Source organism: Acipenser ruthenus, chromosome 27, assembly GCF_902713425.1.
Source record: "Acipenser ruthenus chromosome 27, fAciRut3.2 maternal haplotype, whole genome shotgun sequence".
Taxonomy (NCBI): Eukaryota; Metazoa; Chordata; class Actinopteri; order Acipenseriformes; family Acipenseridae; genus Acipenser; species Acipenser ruthenus.
The window spans coordinates 3,974,556-3,999,373 of record NC_081215.1 but is presented as its reverse complement, the minus strand read 5'-3'; the positions used below and the strand labels follow the sequence as shown (position 1 = coordinate 3,999,373).

At 35.6% G+C, this 24,818-nt stretch overlaps 1 protein-coding gene across 10 annotated transcripts in view; it reads right to left on the bottom strand.

The window, feature by feature from the left end:
• Positions 1-24,818, bottom strand: part of LOC117432113 (arginine-glutamic acid dipeptide repeats protein-like) — a 131,979-nt gene that overhangs the window by 24,204 nt on the left and 82,957 nt on the right. For 5 of the 10 annotated variants that reach the window (XM_059002398.1, XM_059002399.1, XM_059002400.1 and 2 more), the window contains 5 exons: positions 17,824-17,872; positions 15,768-15,892; positions 15,276-15,375; positions 12,156-12,254; positions 4,366-4,446 (listed from right to left, as the gene is read on the bottom strand). In XM_059002398.1, coding sequence (XP_058858381.1) covers positions 4,366-4,446; positions 12,156-12,254; positions 15,276-15,375; positions 15,768-15,892; positions 17,824-17,872 — 454 coding nt within the window. Of the gene's footprint in view, positions 1-4,365; positions 4,447-12,155; positions 12,255-15,275; positions 15,376-15,767; positions 15,893-17,823; positions 17,873-20,209; positions 20,269-23,685; positions 23,757-23,985; positions 24,225-24,818 lie in introns of those variants that run through there. The other 5 variants (XM_034053608.3, XM_034053612.3, XM_059002405.1 and 2 more) reach the window with 5 other exon arrangements.

Here is a 24,818-nt window from a genome sequence, read left to right as displayed (position 1 = left end):
TGCTAAATATTCTTCATACGCTGTTTTACAATGGCTGGTTCAAAACAGGGTACAGGTGACCCAATAATAAATGTGCACAGTCCTTTCATTTTCACTCTTGCTCTGAATGATCAGCAGGCAGCTGTTTGCATCACACATACAAGACTTAGCACAAAAGACGGCTTAGGCCTCCACATTAAGAATAGAGAAGAATAGGGAGGTCTGTAGGTTGACACAGTGTAGTCGCCACACTTCAACAAACTTTCAGCCGTGCCATCTACGGATGACAGCATATGTCTGCTGGTATATCCCAACCCATCTTCTAAAAGAGCACTGCTCCTTTTACATTTGGCCACATAAACGAACGCCAGTTAATCAAAGGCTTGCACTGAAGTTGAACTCGCTGCATCACATTCTTTTATGCTGCCGTAGCAAACTTCAGTGAATTCTGCTGTGCGTTTAACCCTTTGCAGACTGAAAATTCTACCCTTTTGGAGGCTTGACTGACATGATTTAACTTTAGGACTTATATCTGTGCAAATATCCACCTAAAGTATACAGCGTTTTACCTTTCTAAAACACTGAGGGTCTGAAGAGTAAGAAAATAATGTTTCACTCCACGATGAAGTATACCCTACAGTTACCTTGTTTGAATGTAAAATGTTTCCCCTCAAAAAAAAAAAAAAAAAAATCTTTAGAAATGTCTTCCTAACTATAATTTAGTGATATATTAACTACATTGTAAAATTACCAGTGGTAGCCACAACCCTCAGGAACAAAAATCAGAATAAGTATGTATGTTTTTGATTTTATACAACATTTTTGATGGGTGCGCAGGCTCATCTACTTCAGATTCTTTACTAGTATCAGTGTGAAGAAGTTTGTGATCTGAGACATCTCCTTCTGTCATCCTATCAACATATTCTGAAAAAAAAGCTTCTTTCTTTCGGTTGGTAAGCATTCTTGCTTATGCAGAGAGACTTGGAATGCTCTCCGGTAATGCATACACTTTGAAGCCATGGTATACAGTAATCAAAACCATAGATACTGAAATGCAGAACCACAAAAAAAAAAAAACCTCTACTGGCTAGAGGCATCAGTGAAATGTGTTTTCTCCTATGGTTATTTCACTACAGCTATGAACAGTTTAGGAGATTTAGTATGATTTAAAGTAAGCTTTGTACTTGCGATCACTGAATCCTGGCAGAAAAAAAAAAAAACTAAACTTTGCTAAAAATAATACATTAAATATCGCTCTTGGCTTACTGAACCTGACTAACTGCGTTTTGGTTGATTCTCTGAAGTCTGACAAAGGCTTTTCTGCTAATCAAAAAAAAAAAAAAACAACACTATATAGATATATCAATGTATCTGTTACATTCTATCTTTCTGAAAACTTAAACAAAACTTTGAAAAAACCCACAAACTTTTCACTTGATTGCATACAATTACATCTCTGATCTAATTTGTTTGAAATTATAAATGGCCTGTATGCAAATGGTTAAAATCAATATTATATATATATATATAATAAAAAAAGGTGACAACGGAAAACACAAAAGCTAAAAAAAATAAGCAAGCCAGAACAATGGTTTTGCTCATATGTTGTAACATGCTGCAACAATTCAAAATGCTGTTTAGTAATAGTTAAAAGAAAAAAATAAATAAATGAACACGAGTCCTAAAGACATAACCCTTTAGGATTAAAGAAGATGCTTTATACAATAACATTGTAACCATGGAATAAGGCATGCACCTGCTACCCATCTTCAGTGTTAAACAGTTCATATTTATTATCATTTTTAAAAAACAGGCATGTCTATTTTCACCACAAACATTTTATATTGTCCTAAAATTATTGACAACTGCAAAATAAGGTCACAATAACTTACTTTAACAAACGTCTGGGGGATAATTAACACATTTTAGTTGTATATTAGGAGGCATGTCGTTTCAAAACACTAATGGGTTCAATATTATTGGATGGTACTCATTCCAATCCAATCTGTATTAGAATAAAAGGGGTCCAGTTTTGCATAAACCAATTCTGTCTGTAACCAATAACGCTGTATTGAGAGTTCCAGATAAAGAAAAGGGTGTCCCTCTAACCATCATTCTGAGCTTCTGAAGAGTACAGAAAAGGCCATAAACATACGTAAATACAGATATTATTGAGCATCTTGTTAATCTCAGCACTTTGTGTATCGACTTGTGTAAAATCAGAAGTAACAGAACGAGACAGCATTCAGGCATTAAAATCAATGTTCATTGGAACACTGTTTAAATTGGTTATTACAACACATTACTTTCAAAGTGAAACAGACCTGCTCTGGAAGTCAATGTTGCGGATTATATAAGACTTGATTAGGCATCAATGAGCTAGAGAGTGTGTTTATCCTGAGTTTCAGGATTCATTCTCTTAATTAAATAAAACAGAGTGCTCACACTTCTTCTCACAGATGCCAAGATGCAAATTACTTTTATGCTGGGATGCACTCTGCATGAAACACTATCCCAACCTATCGACAAATTCGAAAACACTTTAGTATAGAGATATTATCCAGGGATTGTAGGGAATACATTAAACAGTACTTCATTTTCATGTAATCCGCTCCTAACTATTTCAGTCATGTGTATTCCTATTGAGGCAGCATATATATCTATGGAGTATGGTGATGATGAAAATAAAATTACCATGCACTGCACCCCAGAAACAGAAAAAGATTAAATCATTACATTTTGATATTTTAATAGACATGGTTGTTCAATGAAGTGTGTCCAGACAACTCAGAAAAAGATTTTCCGAAGTGAAGAAGGGGGTAGGATAGAAACAAGCTTTACTGTCATTTAATTAAAGGGTAAAACTCAAGGGAGTCCATTTTAGCAGATGGGTGCTGATTAAAAGATTTTACTATTGATTGCAGGCTAAACCGGAGATGAGAATTCCTCCACTTTAAGACAGAGGGTATTTCAACCTTAAAAAAAAAGAAAAAAAGACTGCTGGTTGCTGTCGTGTATTTTCAGAAGGTTAAACAACATGGTTTCAGACCGTCATTGATATAAATAAACATTAAAAAAAGGATGATGTAATTTTTACATCACAAGAAAAAAAATAATAAAAGCAGCTTGAAGTAGTCCAGCGAAGACACCCCATATAAACATCAATCTGGATAAAAATGAAGCATTAGTCTGATGTAGTGGTCAGAACTGACTGTGGAGCACAGTTCGGTGTCCTGAGTCAAATCAATGACCACTGTGCAGGATATTAATGCTAGTAAAAAAATAAATAAAACATTGTGTAATATATTTTAGACTGGACAACCAAGACTAGTATTTTAATTGATACCACCTTTAAAGTCAGGCTTAAGAGTACATCTGCATGTGGAATAATAACTGGCTGAGGCGATACCTGACGTTTACAAGGTGTCATGATATGTGACGTTGACTTCAGTAAAAGCTAACGCTGTTGTACAAATTATTAACCACCAGCAGGTACACTGCTTGGAGAATCAGTGACTAAATCAAACTTCTTGTTTGCTTCCTCTGTTTATTCTCTCTATAAACAACCGGTGTCAACCTTTGACCTCTTCCCTCTTTACAACCACCACAAACTGTGAACGATTAGTTGGCCTACTCTGTTAAAGAGTACAGACAGTGTGTCTGATAGGCAGAGCTCAGGAGAGTCGGTCACAGAGAAGATTCAGTAAACATTGGGGGGTTCTGAGACCAAGCAAAGGAAACAGAAACCTAAACAATCTGTTCCTGGTCAAAGGTTACTTGTAAATTAGTCTTGGCTGCAACACCGCAACACCGAAGTCTGCAGAGATTGGAAGCCTACAGCACTTGCATTCTCATTGACATTTAATAATTTCAAATTTTCTGCAGAATTTTTTCCTATACGTTTCAAATAAACCAGCTGAGCAGTAAATGATATATAGCAACTGTAAATGCTTTCATATTGAAGTCCCTTTGTCTATAAAAATACATAAAGATTAGATTGATAATTAGAATAATTAGTATTACATTACTGCTTGTTACAGTAGATTCTAAAAAATCCCCCACTGGATATGTAAAGAGATTCTCTCCCCCCCCAGTTAAATGGCACTAGCAAGAAGTTTCTAGCACAAACAGGGAGCCATAACTAATGAAAAAAATGAAATACGTTTTAAGTCTAAAAGCCGTTGCTTTTTGAAGAGAAATCAAATCGCATGCATTGTTGCAGTACTGAAGAAATCTGTCCTGTATTTTACCCCAAGCAGATATTAAAGATAGAGTAACAAGAGGTAAAAAGGTAAAAGAAACCAACCAGAACAAAAAAACGAAGAAAAAAAAAAACCTATATATATATATATATATAAAATTATAAAAACGCAAATCTCGACTTACAGTCTCCTTGCTGGGTAAAAGCTCCTTTCGGATCCTGAAGAAGTTCTTGCCGTATTGTCTCAGCCCTTTTATGAACCGTTTCTGTTTTTAAAATAACAGAAAATCACAGATCAACACAAAACAAAAAGTTTAAAAAAGCCACTAAATTGTTTCTCTAATGTGTTTGAGGTCTCTGTCATGTTTTGATCTTAATCATGCAATCTCTGGCTTTAAATCCAGTTCTGTATCAGAATTACAAAAGCAGGAAACTCTTGTCACCGATTTTTTCATTGATAATAAATAACACTGAAGTTACATTTTAGAGTCATTTTTTAATGACTTACAAATCCCAAAACTCAAACAGAGAAGACTTCCAATACATGCAAAAATATGAATTAACTTTTAAAAGTCAAAATAACTTTTAAATACTGCACAAATAACACTTTCCTTTATTGTGATCAAATAAATGCCTACTCTAAACAGTTTAGCAAATTTACATCTAAGCTAGAAAATGAAGCAGAGATAGCATGATAAAAACATTTTTAAAATCCACATCTGAAAAGAAAGCAGAATGGGAAACTAACACTAAAGCAAAATCCAAAACAAACATGAACTATCATTTCAGACCGAGTGTAGAAAAAAAACTAAATACTACAATAAAAACAATCCACATAAAGACCCTAATGCAAGAAACACTTTCAAATAATTTAAAATTAAAATGGAAATATAAGAGTTATGTTCCTTTAAGAGCCACCGACACTCAAAGCAATAAAAATGAAGGCACATAACATTCAGACAACCAAAAAGCTTTTACTTTCTTGTTTCAGGGGCTTGCTCAGTCTTCGATAATCCCAGTCAAGCTTTAACCAGTAAATCCAACACAGACAAGAAAAATGAAGAAAGACCTTGGTCTGTCCAGCCACAGGTAAATAAAATTAAAAGGTACCATCCACAAAGTCTCTGAAGGTGGGCAGCTTTTACAAGCAAGAAATAGCTTGTCACTCTCTGCTCTTGCATTACAAAGGGGAAGGCTTTACATGTGATCTTTCTGCAAGAGAGCCTCTGGTCTCTGGTAAGATATAAAACATGGCATGGATCACTGGTTTTCATCAAAGATCATGGTGTTTTAAAAGACAATTCAAAGATGTGTCCTTTAATACTCTCAAGTCCCTTTTCCTCTAACCTGATTAAATAGACGTTTCATTAAATATACTGCGCTAGAGAGAGTGAGCGCTATCTTCCTACACGCAGGCAGGAGAGACAGGAATATCCAGGTTAGAGGGTTTTAGCTACAGTCAGTGGGTCTGGGCATGAAGCAAAACCAGGCATGGATCAGTATCAATGGCTTTACCTTTCACTTGCAACAACAGAAAGGGACATCGATATATTACTCTATTCCAGGGCAATATCCATGTACCTTCTCCACTAAATTCTATAGCTAAACTAATAGGTTTTTTGGTTCATGTTTGTGTAAATATGTATATACATTTGCTCCTTTGATACTGCTAGACTAAAAATGTGATCCTTTCAAATGACTGTTTCATAATTAAAGCAATGGTTATGATTCTAACCGATTGCATTTATTTGTATTGCATTTTAAAATCTATTTTATATTTCACTGTTTTTTTTTTGTATTTCAATTCAGGTACTTCAAGGGGGGGGAGGGGGATGGTATCTGTAAATGACTGAATCCGATTCACATTTATTGATTCAGTAAACGCTATCTGATGAGGCATGATAACTATACAATGTCCTCAGCGAAAAAGCAATACATTGCTGTCTTCTTAGGCTGGTTTCTTGACCATTCAAGAGAAAGTAATAAACATAATAAAACAATTATATCTGCCCAAAGAAATGAAAATGTTCTAGCATTTAAAATTAAGCTAGAATTTAATTTGTGTAAATATGCACTTAATTCATTTATTTAAAAAAAGGCCTTTTTCTTTGATGTTGGATTTCATTTCTCACAACACATTTATACAAGCAATCTGTGCATTAAAATGTAAAGAGCAGATCTCAGTGATTTCCAGCAGGGGGTGTTTTTTTACAAGGTTTATTATTATTTTTTTATTAACATTGTTAATAAGATTGTTGTTCACCACCTTCCACAAATACCAGATATGGAAATCTGTGCATCACAAGCACATCTTGATTAGGGATGTCGATAGTTTACAGCTTAAACGTTTTTCCAAGTGTCAACCATTTAGAATTTTGCTTATTAAATATGCATTTTATACAGCAGGATGATGTTCACAGCGTAATTGTACACAATGTTGTAGTATATTTGTTATAACATCACTAAGAATGTTTCTGGTTACAGAAGATTCCTAATATGTCAAAGTTTAAATAAATTAACATTATTATTATTTATTTCTTAGCAGACGCCCTTACCCAGGGCGACTTACAAGATATCACATTATTTTTTACATACAATTACATTTTTTTTTTTTTTTTTTTACATACAATTACCCATTTATACAGTTGGGTTTTTACTGGAGCAATCTAGGTAAAGTACCTTGCTCAAGGGTACAGCAGCAGTGTCCCCCACCTGGGATTGAACTCACGACCCTCCGGTCAAAAGTCCAGAGCCCTAAACACTACTCCACACTGCTGCCCCTAACATCACTAATCTTGATCTAATCACTTCTTCCTATGCTTCCAAGCACCTTAGTCTCCTGTCAATCGTTCCCGTTTCCCCACACATGTGCCCTCCAGTCTAAACACATGACCCAATAGGGCTCACAATTCAATCATCTCAACTGCACTGCTAAGCTTGTTCTGACAAACTGCCTGTTGACAGGTAGAAAGCTGTTAATGACATCAATACAGAAACTAAACCACTGTGCAGGGGTGAAAAGCTGCCCACAGCATCGACTCTCAACCTCTGCCGCACTTTACTCCATGTTAGAAGAATAAGGGACCTTGTTGTAATGAGGCGCACAGTACCCACTGGCACTAACCCTGTTGTGCCAGCTGTACCCAACACGTGTTGGTGTCGGTTTTTGGTGCAGTGTCCACAGCCATCAAGACATTACAAAAAGTCTTATTACATATAAATCCAATTTATTCAGTATTTCTTTAATCTAGCACAGAATGTCACGAGAAAATATAAACCTAGCAATTACTTTAATCAATTCTACTTAAACTAGCGTAACAGTGCGAGCAAACAGCTGTGTAGATTAAACATTTGATTTAACAATGATTTAAGTAAGCGTGTGTGTTATGCACACAGGAAAGCTTAACACAATTCACAGCATTTACACTTAATTTAAATATCTGGTTTAGATTTCTAGCATTACATTTATATTCATGTTAAATATTTAATATTACATATTTATCATTAAAAATAAACCTTTTCTTTCTGCACTACCATTCAAAATAATTTACATTTTAAATATGGGTTTGTGAGACTAACATGGACAGTATTAGAGGACCGCATTGGACAGTGAACAATTTGAACCAAAAATGCAGCTGAATTTCAGTATGAAAAAGCAATTTACAATCATGTATAAAAAGTCATGATAGAAACGACATTTACAAGCTTGTAGAACATCCTTTTTCAACATGATTACCACCATCTCCATAAGTCGAGGGCATTATGAAATCAATTACACCTGCACCCACAGCATTTATTTTGCTCCTAACTGCTGCACCCCAATTATTTACTCAGTAATATTTACACTGCCTGCCTCACTAACTGCTGCTCTTTTTTTTTTTTTTTTCCATGTCGACTCCTGTTTAAGGCTCCATTTCAGCTGCCTGGGCTCACCATGCTCACAGACCTTCCAATAAATCATCCACCAATCTGCTCTCTAAATTGCACTGGCCATGGTTTGATTGCTCCAGCCCTCTGTTGCTAGGCGACCGTGCAAGAGGGAAGTCTCAGAACTGCTGACAAATAGCCAGGCGGCTGAAACAACAGACTTCTTTCTGTCAGAATTTGTTCCAGAGACCTGGCACTTTTCCCTGATTCTCTGTGCTTAACAGTACATAATTGTAAAGGAGAGGGAAATAAAAATCAAAAGGGCATTGTAATACATACACACTTCCTGCTCAATAGTTAATTGTTAAAAGCTGTATGGCTGGCTGAGATCATGTCGTGTATGGCAACAGAAATGTGATACTGTAAACGAGATAAAGTAAACAGTACAACAGAAACATGATCTAGGACTAGCATATATTTATATATGTCAGGGACCGGCGCACAAATAAAACAAGTTCACGGTTTGGTTACCCCACCCATAGCATGGCTGAAAACACTACACCACTGTTTCATGTTTCTAAGAAATATGCTTTAGGTTTAATTTAAAACTGATGGAAATAATTATTATTTCTGGAGCTCAGTGTATCCCAAATCCAACATCAAACACAACACTGGAGCAGGTCAAAGCCTGTCTTTAAACCACACCCCTGAAGGCAAGTCAGTCTATTTAATGGAGAAGTTATGAACTCTACGGAAATACAGCTCATTTTCAGTAAGGTTCTGCGCTCCTGCTTGTTATACAGGACTGGGAGCAACAAGTGGCAGAGGAGGCATTCGAACCAAAGCTATACACGCTGATTCTTTAGATCAGTCTATTAGTACGTGCTGCCTTCCTGAAGTGTCTAGAATCTTGAAGTAGAAGGAAAAAAATAAGTTAACAGTTCCCTTAGAGAACTGAACATTCTTGACAGCCTAAACTGTGATTAAGGCATTCTAAAAGAAAGGCAAACAGCACTTAAAATCATTGCTTTTTTATTTGCTCAGTTAAACTCTATAAACAGAACAATTTGTTCATTTTTCAGTCTAATTGAATGTAAATATCTCCCTATTTACGATGGAGACAAAGCCATATAATCCAACTAATTAAAATGCATTGCAGTTTAAAGATTAAACAAATGAATGCTGATCTGACCATCGAAACTAATATTTCTAATAATTGAAAGAAATGGTCTATTTGCATTACACATTTTAAAGTACATTCTATATTTACAAACACAATAATTTAACATAGAGTAAGCAGGCTTAGAGCACTGAAAAACAGTGTGCTTATAATCCCAAATGTAGACAGTGGTCTACTTTTGGTTGCCACTTAACACTTGGTGTAACATGCATGAAATTCAATTCATTCTAAACAATGTAGAAAGTTACAAAACAGACACATTTGACTAATTTAGTATATTTAATTGTAACTTTGTAACTGGGGAGCATGTTCACCGAAGCACTGCACGCCCACCTATAACCACTGGGTGGCCTATTCCCTGCCACTTAGCCAATCCCATTCTAACAAACCATTTATTGAGTGCTTGGTGCTGCAATTCATCACCTGCTGACAGGGAGAAAGATAATATACACTATACCACTTCAAGAATGGATGCCCCAGCATTTTTCTCTTTGGAATACTTTGAAATAAACATTTGTGCATGCGTGCGTATGTATGTATAATGTTATCGGGTTAGAGAACAGGTTAGAAAATAGCACTATGTCATTTGTGAACGAATCGCTAGCGGTGCCAAAAAGGTGTTCTTTTAAGCAAAGTTCTTGTTCCTTTAGGCAGAGTATTTACAATGGGAAAAATCTGTTTCACCACAAGGGTGTTCTCTTAGGTGAAGTGTTCTCTTAGTAGGTGTTCCGATACACGAAGACTACTGTAAAATTAAAAACTGATCAATAGTATGTTTTTGAACACTTATTTTTTTTAAATAGTTTAATACAACTCAACAGGAAGACTGTTACTTTTGTTCACACTGTTTTGCATACAAATGGAAACACTGCTACTTTTCTCTACGGAATGTATTCTCATTAAAAGGCACTTGAGTAAACCAAGTACTTCATCATTGTTGCTACGACACAGCTGAGGAATGCATGTTCTGGTAAGCGTCTGGCCACCATGAGGTGGAATGTAATCTCTGAAGCCTCTCTGTTCATCTTTGTCTTAAATGTAGGAACGATGATAAAGAGCTGCAGAAAGATATCTCCTTTTCACAGATGCCCTTGAAAGCAACAGAAAAGCACTGACCCAACAGCCACAGTCCCTCTATATTTGTTATTCCTTATGAATTATTAGCTTGTCACCATTAGAAAGATTTAAAAACGGAGCATAAATTCAAAATAATAAATATAATTTAAAAAGTAGTGTTTCTGCTTAAAGGGAATGGGGGGGGGGTACAATAATAATGTAAAACTTGTCAAATATATATTTTTGTATGACCATGTTATACAACGCTACCACCCAAGACTTCAGCCAGCACTCCAGTCTTTATTATTTCAATCTTTGTAGCTTTCACAGACATACCCGGAGGTTCTGTGGTCACCAGCAAATCCTGAGAAAGTCACAAATGTTTTTTCTTTTTAAAGCTGTACCACACAGCGGATTGTAAAGTTCACAGAACCAGTACAGTGTTGCTGTGAGAATGTGAACAGAGAATGACCCTGCTTTCCAATCCAATATTTCACCCTCCTACACCACTGACATCAAAGTCTAAATTAATTACGTAGTTAAACTATTTGTTTTAATCTCAAGCATCCATTAACAGATATTATATTCCAACTGTAAAATACAAATGAAACAAAACAAACAAATACACATTAATACAAACAATATGAAACCTCCACATTAAATGTAATTTCAAAAGATGCCACCTTAACACTATTTAAAAAAAAACTAAAAAACTAAATTTAAAAATATATTTCCTGTTTTGCTGTTATTTTAGGAATAAGATGTAAAATCCAGTATTTTAAAGGGGATTCAATTAGCATCTCTAGTACTCAACCATCTGAATGCTAATTAAAGAGCTTGGCAGTGTGCTGCAACAACATCCCAGAGCAATAAGCCATATTGCTCAGCAGTGAACTTTGCCTTCAGCTAGCATGCATAAACAAACAGAATTAATAACTATATGAGTGTGGACGGGTGACTTAATCTGTTTCGATTAGCTGCAGCTTTGCCTGGGGCCTCAACTTTATTTAAATGTGCCCATCATGTTTAATTAAAAAGCTAATAAACTCATTATTAATACTATTATTATTATTTTGGTTGCTCTGCAAAAAGAGGGCTAACTGCAGTTATTAAATAGCCCAAATATCAAACATATGCAACCTAATCAAATAATAAAAAAGATAAACTGCTTAAACTTTTAAGTGTTAACGGTTTTGCAACATCATCAAAAACTTAGCAGTGAAAAATGTAGGTAGTTCTCAGACCGCAGTTTATAATCCTTTAAAGAGTGCAATTTATTCCTACAGCCTAGTGCAGTACCATTTTTTTTTTTAGTTAATGTGGGTTCGGGATCATACAATTTGGTAACCAATTTGGCAAAGTTATTATTTGGACACCTTTAAAGTTTTGGCTAGTTTGCAGATGGGACAAATGAAAAGTTGCAGTGCTTTAACAATCATCTTAGATTTACACCAATATATTATTGAGTCTTAACTACATTCTTCCATTGATTAGCCTTCTGTGCACGATCCTTTTTAAAAACCTTGACAGTTCTGTTTGTTTACATTGCCCAATTGTGGTTTTAGTTCTAGGTATGCAAGACTCCTCCCCATTGAAATATGCTTGGAAGTTCTTTTTTTTAAATGCGAGAAATAGACATGCTACTTACCATTAACTTTCTGATTTTTTATTTTATTTTTTAAACTGAAACTGGCACAAATAAAATCACCACCAGCAATCTTCTCAGCCAGTGAAGATTTATAGTACCAGGTGTGGCTGAAGCATGTAAACAGGAAGCAGCTGCCTTGAACTTAAAAGTAGCTGCAACTTGATAAGATTAACCACTTACTGGACTGGTTTTAGAGGTTATTAAAATAGGAAACCACTTCTTACCACTTCTTCTTCAGTCCAGCATTTTTCAATAAGCTTGGGCACAGGTTTTTTAACCAGTCGTTGCAGAGCCTTTCCTGCATCATAATTACTCTCGTGTAGCTAAAAACAAAACAAGACAAAAAAAGGGGATCTTAATCATCACATTAAAAATAAAGTTGAATAAATCCATAACCACCGTCATACGTTTCAGTGAACAAACATTGCCCCAGTCTGGTATGGTTAGAAAAAAAAAAACCACAAGAAAACATCTGAACAGGTATTTGAATTTTACAAAATGTAACTGTGGTTGTTATCATTTCATCTGTTACAACTTCAGAAATCTCTGTTTTTGTATTGAGATACAAAAACTAATTTATTTGTTCAGAAAGTGTTTTTCAACAAAACATGTTTTTCACATAAATGTAAAAAATACAGTAAATAAATAGATGCATGTGCAATTTGAGCAAATATAATTTTCTTTTTCAATGTATTTACTGAATCCCCAAAAACCCTTATTATGATGCAGCAGGCAGTCTGTATCCATTGGAATGCCTCATTAGCATATCCACACAATTCTCCTGCAAGGCTTCTCATTCCTACTGGAGTCATTTCCTGTCAATGCAATGCTGCAAATACATTTTCCTTTTGGCATGGCTCAGCTGTCAGCCACCTCCGCGGTATAATGAACCTATGAATTACATCTTGCCTTTCTGACATCTCCCATCTCGCACATCAAAATATTGTTCTTCAATTGTAATTTATAACTTAATTTAAATGCCCCTCTCTCGCTGTGACCTTCCCCGACTCAAATGTCCCTCCATTTCAGCCACCAGAGCTAAACCACAGAGGCATCATGAGAAAGTAATTACAATTAGGCCACTAGCTGAACAGATCTTCTATTTCATTTTAACACTATCAGAATAAATGATTGGTAATGCTGTACGGTGCTGTGCATTTTATCAGTAAGCATAAATTACAAAAGAAACAACTTTGGCATATTAGATCAATCTAACAAAAATACTTTGCTGTTGAAGTGACTTATTGCTCAAAAAGAAACCTAATGTGAAGGAATGTAAAAGTGAAGTAAATCATAGATTTTATGACATATGATGCAGTTAGATCTTTCAGGTCTGCAGAAGTAAACCTCATTCTAAGTAACATATCCACGAGCAATTTTGTTCACTATAAACACAGCGTTCTGCTAAAGTAATTTCCTTGTAATTCCCAGATGATCAATTACAAGGAGGAGGACTATATGGCACTTACGGATTGATTAACTGTGACTTACAAATGCAGTGCGAACAGTAATTTGCAGGTTTTAACACAACTCTTCAGAGTCTACAAGTATGTATTATTCTTTGGTTTATGAAGACACAGAAGCAGAATACAGAAGTAACTTTTATGACTGATTAATGTACATGTATGCCTCTAGATTAATTACCTAAATTCATTGCTACAAAACACAGAAGACTGCAGTGCAGATAAGAAGTGTAGTGAGTGGTTCCATTTAAAAGCTGATACAAAAAAGAAATTACTGAGGAATGGTCTGACTAAATACATTTAATTATTAATTAACAGTCAACATCACCAAGTACATTGTATGCTTAAAGTGTATCAGAAACAAAGCTTACTTACCGTTTGCACAGAATTCAAAATGACAGGCAAAAGCTAAAAGCGTGTACCAATTTGTTTGCATGACAACTTACAATTTAAAATGTTCCTAACCCTCTATTACAGAAGCACATTTGTCAGTTTGTGACAGTTTTAACATATAATAAATTCATAAATGCTAAGAATTCCTGTTAAAAGGATACATCAAACTTTTATTTTACAGAACTGCCTGCCGATTGCATTACAGAGGGCTTAATGATTTTATGGAATTAGCCTACTGTTTTTTTTTTTTTCCCCCCCACTTTCCTGATGTCATATCATATCTCATGTTTCCTTTGGAGGTGAATGCAAGAGACTGATACTTGAGACGGTTCAGAATACTGCCCAGTGTTTATACATCTCAGGTTCACATGTCTGGAAATCATTAAAAAGTTACAGTTGCCCAGAACGAATATTTGAACCATCTCTGCATGTCATTATATTAAACCAAATCATTTATATTCCAAATCTTTGTGAAATTCTCCTCCACCCTGCAAGCCTGTCTATTAGCAAATCATTAAAAAGTTACTCTACGTTAAGTCTAGATCTATTTTTCAATCAGTATCTCCCCTATAAGTACTGTACAAAACATCCAATTATACATAAAATGTGAAAGGAACTTTAGTCCAGAAGAGATGTTTTAAACGGTATAGGATATTTATATATTTTTTTCTATGTATTTGAAGAATGCAATTTAGTCTAAATGAATTTGCTAAATTTATAATGTTATGGTTCAAACATGGAGTTAATTTCCAAGACAAATAACTAAAATAAAATCATGTTTTGTAATGTTTTAATTTTGTATTCAAAAATAGAGGAAGCACATTTGGATGTGACAATTTGTGTCTTATTCAAATCCCATATTTTTCACAGACAAGGAGTCATTCAAAATAAATTACATTTACAAGCCATAATAGCTAATATAACATGGGACACCAGATTCAATTTATGTTATTAAGCAGATACTCATTTGAAGGTGCTTGTTATTGTACATGAGAAACCATCGCAGACATCTTATTTTTCATCCTTCAAAGTCATCTAGTACAATTAACAGTAAATCATTCTGCAGGCTACAGGAAGGCTTTAGTGCATAAATAAAACATTGTTTGAAATGCCTGTCTCTTTTGATTTATATGAAGCCTTGTGCTGCTACCGATAAGTTTTCACTGGATTTCTATAACAAGAAAACAAGTAACGTTTCAACCTTTCTACTGGTCCTTCCTGGTGTGTAAATCATTAACTTCAGAGAAACAGAGAAATACATTTTTCAATGAATCACTAATGAAACGAGAGACGCAGGGTCTTAAACACATTATAGAGACATCATACAAATGAATATGATTTCTGCCTTACATAATGAAGGACATGCATCCACTCCATTTGTAACACAAAAAATAGGCACTTTGTTTAGCATTAAGTATTGTACTTTTCATCATTTGTAAAAAAACAGATTCATACATACGGTTTAAAAGCGTGCTAAATTTGACTTACAGTGTTTAGTGCATTAAGTGTAGTGTCATCACGAGAGGCAGCCAGGCACCCATCTTCTGTAGATCCTCCATCACACATCCCAGCAAAGGCTGCCATGCTCCTAAACAAGGTTCATGAAAAAAATTGCTTTAATACAGCTATTTCTGCAAATACATACACAGATGTTACTATTTGCAGATGAAATGCAGCTTTGATATTTAAATATATACATGTGTGTGTGTGTGTGTGTTCATTGTAGCAGAAGATGAAGGAAAATCTTATTTTTTTTCTAGTTTTCATTTTGGTTAACAACTACACACTAGTAGATAAAGCAATATCAATCCTTGGGAAGTACAACCAACAAAGTCATCTTTCCACTTACATGGAAAATTTTAAATCTTTAACAAAAGATGCCACACATGTCAGGAGAGTAGCAGAAAAAGCTGTTTAAAATTGGTAGCATTGCAAGGTAAGGCAGGGTAACTAGGAGGCACGCGATTGTTTCTGGCTTACCTGGCTGCCCTAAGGTACATGAGCAGGTCACAGTCATTCACCCCAGGCGTCCAGACCAGCTCTTCATTTTCTGTCACTGCCTGACCATCAGGGGAGGGAAAGGGCTGCAATTCTGGAAGTTTGGCCTTTGTCAAAGGAGAGAAAACGACTGAGTTCCACATGCACAAAAAATCAATATACAAATCAGAGATAAGAACTTACCAATAATGACTTGCTTAACAAGCTGCATAGAACAGTGTCTGCCGTTTACCTTTTTACTAGCCCAATAATTAGCCCAGCTAGGATGAATTTGTAATTCAAATGTAGGACACACAAAATGATGTAGAGTTGAAAATAGTCAGCATGAAAACACACTAAATAAACAGTTTTCATATGCATATCAATTAAGCACTAATATGCTCATCTGCTTATTCAAAAGCAATTTCTAATAAGCCCAGTGCTTTTACAGACCACATACCCAATGACTAGAGTCAAACTATCTTCTTCAGGTCATTTATTGTTGTTACAGGTCATGTATCAGTGTTGTAAGCAAGTTCCTTTGGATACATTTGCACATGGATTTCAAAAGTATGTTAAAAGAAACTGCAAACCTTTTGGCTGCTTTGAAAATTTAAAGCTGTTTTTTTAAGAGCTGACAATTTGAGCAAAGATAACACCAGAAGATGAACTTTGTCATTAAAATGGATACTGTTAAATACCCAGAGACCTAATTAACAGATTTAGTCAACTTTGTGATATCTGAAAGTATTTGGTGCAATAGGCTTCAAGCCTTATAATAATTCCACATGGTTGCATTTTAATATATGTTTAAGAGAGAAATATATTTTAATATAACTAGTAATTATACATGTCTTTCATTAACACCCCAGATGCTCAAGTACCATGCCTTTACTACGAGGCAAGCTATCCCCCAATCAAAGAGCTTGCGTTATTAATGGGAACAATGCATCTTGAAACCACTGGTCTCCTCCAGAAAAACACCAGCTATGCCTTGTGATCTTTTCGGTCTACTCTTCTGTGATGAGCCCTGTACTTCTGTAGTCCTAGCAGTTGGGAAATTATTTTGTAAAAGTTTTCCTCCTCATCTATACTGAGCATCAAAAGAAACTTATCACTTATATATGAGCATCAGAAGACACGCATCACTTATATTTCAGCATCAAAAGAAACTTATCACTTATATTTGGATAAAATTCACAAGATGTGATCGAAAAATGACAAACACTGTTTTAGAGCCGGTGCAGTGACTTTTTATTGTGCTGATTAACAATTGACATCACGAAGATGCTGCAAAATGATCTGTCTGTTGACTCTTGGTCTCCCAGTTCGTGGCCTGTCATTGACCGTTATACCGTCTTGCCAGGTTTGAAATTGCTGGCTGTGAACACCCAAGACAGCGAGCCACAGTACGCTGCCCTAGTCCAGCCTCCAACATGCCGACTGCACGAAGGCGCTGCTCTCTTGACAGACATGGCATATTGGTTTTTTTCTGTGATTTTCTTTATTGCTTTTATTCAAGCTTGCAATTCAACAGCTGACATAACTCCATATCCAGTGACCAATCAACTGTCTCACTAATTAGGTGATTAAGTGCATATGCTTGTCATAGTCACTCAAGCGTGTCATGGTCAAGGATGAATGATCGAGTGATTAAAAAGAAACCAAAAATCAGTCAATGTCCATCATTTATATACCTTATTTTTTTTTCGATAATATATGTATATTATATTGATAAGTTTCTTTTGATGCTTGGTATAGTTATTTTTTCCTTATCTGAATTTACCTTCCTTAAGTAAAATAAGAAAAAAAAAACAGAGACCAAAATAATAATAATTATAATAAACCTGTTGTACATGCTTGACCATACAACTCTTAGAAAACGCCACGTGAAAAACTTAGAGGTTACCTACTGTAAGTCTGAAGATTGCCCTCTGGAAATTATCAAATGTCGTAACCAAAAAACTTTGTCAGTTACTTGGCCAAGTTTATGAGAGGATTTGACGTCAAGTCGAAACTTAGCACTGCTAAGGACTGCTTTACAGATCATATAGCTCACCTGATGGCTGGGCCCCACTCGGATCTCTCCCTGCGTACTGTTTAGCCGCCTGAAAAGCAAAAAGTAAAAATCAGTATGAAAAATAAGGAAGGGGATTGTTTTCCAACACAAAAATGTGTTGTTTTAAAAAAAAAAAAAAAAAAAAATTGCTGCATGTAATGGCAGAGAGGGGTGACACCTGGAAGACAAGAGAATGTCAACTTGATGTTTTTCTGTCACTCGGATTTTAGAAACACATAACTTAACAAAAGAAATACACGGCTCTTCTTTTTATATACTCCAACATGAAAAGGTTTTCTTTTTTTTCTCTCAAGAAGGATCTTGTACTCTTAAGAGGTTTCAACACTCATTAATTTCTGAATAATATCTTCTTCTATACAGAAGATTGCTGGGAATTTAGACACAGCCATGTATAATGTTACACGCGATTCATTGTAATAATTTCCTACATGAAATTTTATATGGGAATTTCTAGCAGGAGAGGTTTGTATCTGCTGAAACAATCAATCATCAGCAAATGTGTTACGCAGCTTAGGCAGCTGGTACCAATACAGCCTAGTGTTAACAAACCAAACACACGAGACAATGCTGCAGCTCACATTTTATGCACTCTAGGCAAGGTAGAGGAAAGCTAATTTGTAACATTATTATTAGCAAATAAAAAGCCAGATCCAGAAACAAAGAAATAAAAACAATTAAAATAAAAACAAAACTGCAATAATTTTCTATATTATTAAAGCCCTATACAAGAAATACTATAGGAACAATACAGATATGGTAACACAGGTTCTATTTAGCTTGGATGCTGGCCTGTTGGGCTCAAATTCATTAGTTTCCAAAGCAGAAGGGCCTTTGTGACCTCATTAGAACATTTTGCCACTGATCACTTATAGTACATTCAATGGCAATACACCACAGGCGAGCAAAGATGTGAACTACAGCCTAGACACACAAAAGGATGAAAGCAAGTTCAGCTGGTCTGCTTCTGCTAGAACACTGCTGCTTCTACGCTACACTTCAATTTTCAGAACACTCACAATATTAACTAGAATGAGTTACTGGTGCTGTGGCTAGTACCTTTGTTCTGGGAGCCTGAATTAATTTGACCTGCACCAAAAGGACAACTACTACTACGACTACTAGTAGAAAAATTAAAAAAAAAATGTTTCTTTACTGTGCAAGTGCCAATAGATGCTTTATTCCCCTCTAAAGGTGGCTGCACTTCATCCCAGTGTTTGTAAAGCATGTATTCATTCAAGTTCCATTCTATACCGAGTGGACCAGTGTCAAATATACATTATAATTGTAATACAGTCATTTGAGTAATAGCAGATTTGTATAAAAACTGTAATAAACAGGTAATTCTGCAGGAATGATCAGGAACAAATCTAGATTAAATTATATCAGCACTCTTGCTTTAGCTTTCATTCTAGCTTATGCTGTACTCAAAAGTCAACAGCCACAACAGAAAACGGGCTCTAAAGTGGTTGCTGTAACAAATTCAAGTCCCCATGGCAACAACAATTTAATAATATGTTCAGATCTGCAGCTGCACTGGATTAAAGAAAATGACAAGATGTTCCTTTTGAAAAGTACTCCGTTGCCATGGGTACAGTGTAGGTTTCATACTGAAAGTAGGAAGCTGCCCAGAAACTGTCACAATGATTTGCATCCAAATCTCTCTCCATCATGGCTGTCTTTTGAAACTCTGATAGAAGAAATCTGAGAGACAATGTCCTCTTGTCACTTTACAATCCTCCAATCTGTGCACTCCTGATGGTTATATTTTACATTATCATATACAGTACACAACGTTGAGGTCAGAGGTGTGTGCTTTTAAATTAATAAAAAATAGGTAGCCTTAACCAACAATATTTTGTTATGCAACTAACTACCTGACAATGGTCTACACTGCAGCTGAAGACTATATTTGACACAAATAAAGACCGATTAGACTTCCCATTTGAACATTGCCTTCTTGATCTGGTTTCTTAAATATTTGACCCTTTACAGCCATATATACTTTTTAGTATATATATATATATATATATATATATATATATATATATATTATTAACTAAAACAATTGTATTTCATAAAGAAGAGATTAGGTCTCAGATTAGATAATTAGTTTTTTCCTCCAGGTTGCTGAGGAGTTGGGTTGTGTCTAGGCTAGTAAGCTGGTCCCTGGAAGTAAAGTGGTTTGATTGCGTCATTAATTCAGTGCACAAACTAAGACTAAGACGGAGGGGTCAGTATGTGTCTGAATGGGTGCTTCTGAATAACCAACATACATTTCAAGGGACCCACTTGCACAGCTATCAAACACTGTGTTCCCAGGTGTTTGTTCACTTTCGGTTTAAAAGGACCTGTATCATGCACTTACTATGTCTCACCATCAGGAGACAGCCAAGCTAGGTTCTGGCATTGAACTGTAGGGAAAACCTAGGAGCAAAGGTTGAGGCTTTGATTATTAGAAATATAGTAGAAAAAAAAAAAAATATATATATATATATATGTAGTGGTGAAAATAATGAGCACCTACCCTCAAGCACTGAGTAGGTGCTACTATACAGCTCTCTATGGGATTATTCAAGGGAGCATAAAAGAAGAAATAAACCGTGCCTGATTCAAATGTTGCTTTTCTTACCAAATCTGTTGTGTCTGGAGTAGTGTTCTGCAGTATATCGATACCTACGGTATTTCATGATATGAAAATCCTATGACACCTAATATCAGGGTAAAAGAAAAATATCGAAGTATTGTGATTTTTCGATACGTGTTGTTTTTTTGTTTAGCTTATAAAACACAACTGTAATTGTGTGCTTTAAAAACAATATGAACTCAGCTTACTCACTTCCGCTTGGCAGAAGTAACCAACTGTGCTGCGCGTTCTGGGAAAATTAAAATTACTGCAGCCGTAGTAATTTTAGTGGAACTATTTTGGATTTTAGCCAGATGACAACGGCAAAATGTCTAAAGTGTTTTAAAGAACTGAAAAACAAGGGAGGAAAAACACCAATTTACTGAAACATCTTTCAGGTCGCCACCCCGATTTCTTTGCTAAAGTTTACTTTTTTTTATTTTACTGTAGTTTCTTCTGTTCTTTTAGTTTAAGTGAATCCCCAGTGCGCATTACGTATAAAAGGCACAACAAATATAACAAATAAAACAGAAATGCGCTAGAAGCTGATCAAAAGGGAGTTCATTGATGCTTGTTTATTTCGTCATTACAGTGTATTTTCTATAAGCTGCAAAAATATACTTTGCAGACGTGTCATTAAAACTACCACGTCAAAAATGTTAGCGATGCTTTTATAGTCTTTGGATTTTGTGGTAATCAGTATTTTATGCATATGTAACAGCTGTGAAACTCCTGTGTTTTGAATTGTATGCATTAGCAATGGAAAGACCAGGATGAATACAGACTTCATTGCTAGCATATCAGTTTCCCTACAGATAACAGGATCAATGTGACGTTTCACCTGCAGTGGAAAGCACAGGACCTAGAAGCTTCCGAGGTCACAATGCAAAAGTCTGCCAATTCAGACGGCTGCAGGTTCAGCATGAAAGCAATACAAAGCACTTACAGTTTACTACAGTAGCCAGAGTGGTTGTCTTTTGTCAAATGTACTTTCTTTACAAGATTAACAACCAAACGAGCATGATGGGCTGAATGGCCTCCTCTCGCTAGTAAAATGTCTTATGTTGTTCTTTAAGGTGCACTGGGACGTTGTTTTGACGGAAAATTTTGCTTGAATATGCTTAACAGAATTATGTTCCAATAGCACGTAAGGGGAAGGCATCTACATTAGTAGCCCGTTTGTTTTAGAAATGTAGCATTAAATATAATGCTAAACATTTATTTTTTGACTACTGAATTGCATACGTTAGCAGCATTTTAATACTATCAGAATCAGTTATTTGCCAGAAACACATTTTTTTTTATCCGCTGAACTAATTTTATTAACTTATACGAAAGCGGTGATTTTCTGAATATCTAACACTAGAAAATTATAAAATTAACGCATAGTGTTTAAAATTAAGGAATACAATGTTTGTGTGTGTTCCCTTATGTAACATATTACTGTGTTCATTTAAAAGAAATGTTTTACAGTGTAAATGAATCAATCAGGCTAGTCTAGTTTAGCATTATACTCTGTTTACATGTGTTACTATTTGAACAGTATAGCATCATGGAGGTGTTATGTTGTATGTGACTTAGAATGCAAGAAATGTTACTAACAAGAGGAGGTCCACTTGGCCCATCTTGCTCATTTGGTTGTTTTATTGATCCAAGCAAGAACCTCATAGAGCCATTTCTTGAAGTACTGTACCTGTGTGAATCAGCTTCCACAACAATGCTCCATTTTTTCATTCCTTGCTCACGTTTTTAGAGCACTTCTAAGATACCCCTGCATGTAAAACACCTGGCCTAGTTATAAAGTCTGCTATAGGAACTAGGAGATTCCTTGTAATTGGAGTATTGGAAGCTGTCCGAAACGCCAAAGTTCTCTTTATATGTAAGAAATAAAGAAAATGGTGTATTTTACACTGTTGCACTTTCTTAACAGTTTTATTTGAATTATATTGTGGAGTAGTGGTTAGGGCTCTGGACTCTTGACCAGAGGGTTGTGGGTTCAATCCCCAGTGGGGGGACACTGCTGTTGTACCCTTGAGCAAGGTACTTTATCTAGATTGCTCCAGTAAAAACCCAATTGTATAAATGGGTAATTGTATGTAAAAATAATGTGAAATCTGTATAATGTGAAATAATGTATAATGTGATATCTTGTAACAATTGTAAGTCGCCCTGGATAAGGGCGTCTGCTAAGAAATAAATAATAATAATAATAATAATAATAATAATATATAGTCTGTGGCAGTGACCTTTGAATACACAGGAACTGAAAATATTTAAACAGCAAGCACTCCACCATGTTGTAGCATTATTAACTGTGTATTAGCCTCTTCTGCACATTGCACTTACAAAAAAAAAGGAATTTGGCAGCCATTTAACATGTAATGAACATAAGATCCAAAGTATCGTGATAGTATCGAATATCATGATACTGTGCATTGTATCGTATAGATGCTCCTTAACTGAGGATTCACAGAACACTAGTCTAGAGTAAACAAGAGTTCAAAGCACCCTGTCCACAAAAACAATACATTCATGTGATGATTTTTTTTTTTTATAGGATTAAGGGTGATACAGTACATCCTAATACTGTGTCTCTGATCCAGTATTCTCTGTTTTTGTAGGACTTGGTCAGGACTAGTTTGTAAAATTCAACTTAATATGTAAATTCAGAAAGTATGAAAGTGAGTTTGAGAGAAGTGCATAAAGAGACTTAAGTTTGTATTCGCTAATAAAATGCTCTACATCGACACAAAATGCTTCTTTATAAATAGCTAAAGATGCAGTACTCTTGTTTTAATACATCAACTGTATTTTCTTGACTTAACAATATCGTTAACAGCAAGAATAGTTAAACAAAATGTAAATATTATGCTAGAATTTGATCATTAAATAGCTAATAATTTGAAAGAAAAATGTAATTAAGTACAGCCATTAAACTTGACCATGTCCCGTTCTGTACTTGGGATAACCAAACACCACAAAACCCTGAAATACTAGTCGTCAATTGGGCCAGCAATCAATGCAAGTCCCGCCCACTCCATCAAAATGAACCAATCCCTGCATGTATGTAACACTCTCCAAACATTACATAAATACAGCTCCTACAGGCCCCAACATTTCTATTAGCCACATCGGCACAGCTTCAGATCAACATGTACAGCTCGGTCATTACTTGTCAACAAGAAAATACATGCACATTACGGTAAATCGCTACATACGCATGCCAGTAAAAGTAAACACATCTTAGCATTGCAGGCGCTGCAAAATGGAGTCCTGGCATTTTGCATTTCTGAAAGAAAAAATATAAGAAAAACTTGGTAAACAAACCAGTGACAAGTGTTTATATGTCACCACCCGATCGTGACCCGACAGCAAATAAAAGGCACGGAAGCTTTAAAAACGCCTCGAACAGCTTGCAATAATAACAGACATATGATTTCATAATAAATATTTTATAAAAGATACACATGTACATAAACAGCGCGATTTTAAGGTGAGGCCAGATCTTGTTAGCCTACCTGCGCGGACTGAACAGATCGTCCATTTCGGAAACCAAGCTCTTGTCGTTTAATGTTGACAATTCGTATGTTCAGAAGGTAAAATAAACTCTTCCTTTTTCTATTCTAAGTACTCAAAATGGAGGCGCACGCAGTCTCCGAGAGACCTCGGAGAGCTTTTCACTGAGCTTGTGCTGTGACCTCAGACTTCACGCAGCGCGTACAGTTCCCTTTCGACAGCCAGCACTGAGCATGTGCCGCGACCTTACACACAGCCACGCTCAGAACGCAATCTCTCTCGCTCGTCTCTCCTCCTTTCCCAATAAAGCAGGCTGAGACAGCGAGGCTCTGCACAGCATATCAAGCGAGCCAGGAGCAAGGGGGCCCTGCTAGACAAGGGGGTTTGTAACAAGCAACGACCAGGAGGCAAAGCTGAAACTGCTCTTTTTATGCAGCCTTTCTTCTCCATGAAAACCACCCCACCTTCTCTGTGATTATTACACTCTAGTTCGGTTATGGAACTGCATGTACAAAAATGCATAGCACAAAGACGAAAGTGTGCAGTGATCATTTGAGGGTCTTAAGTCACTCGGATGCATACTAAACAATGATGTAAAAATGCAAGACTTTGCAGACAGTATTTTTGTCTTGGGTTATATAAACTGACGATTGTTCAATGCTTAAGTCACCTGATTCTTTACATCCAAGAACATAAGGATACACATATTCAGTAACTGTCTCAATGTCAACATTACCCAATATCAAATTATTAATTATCATAATTCATAATCATTTCAAAATAGCCTATAGATTACTATTCTTATTGATTTTATTTTGCTTATTAATAAATACTA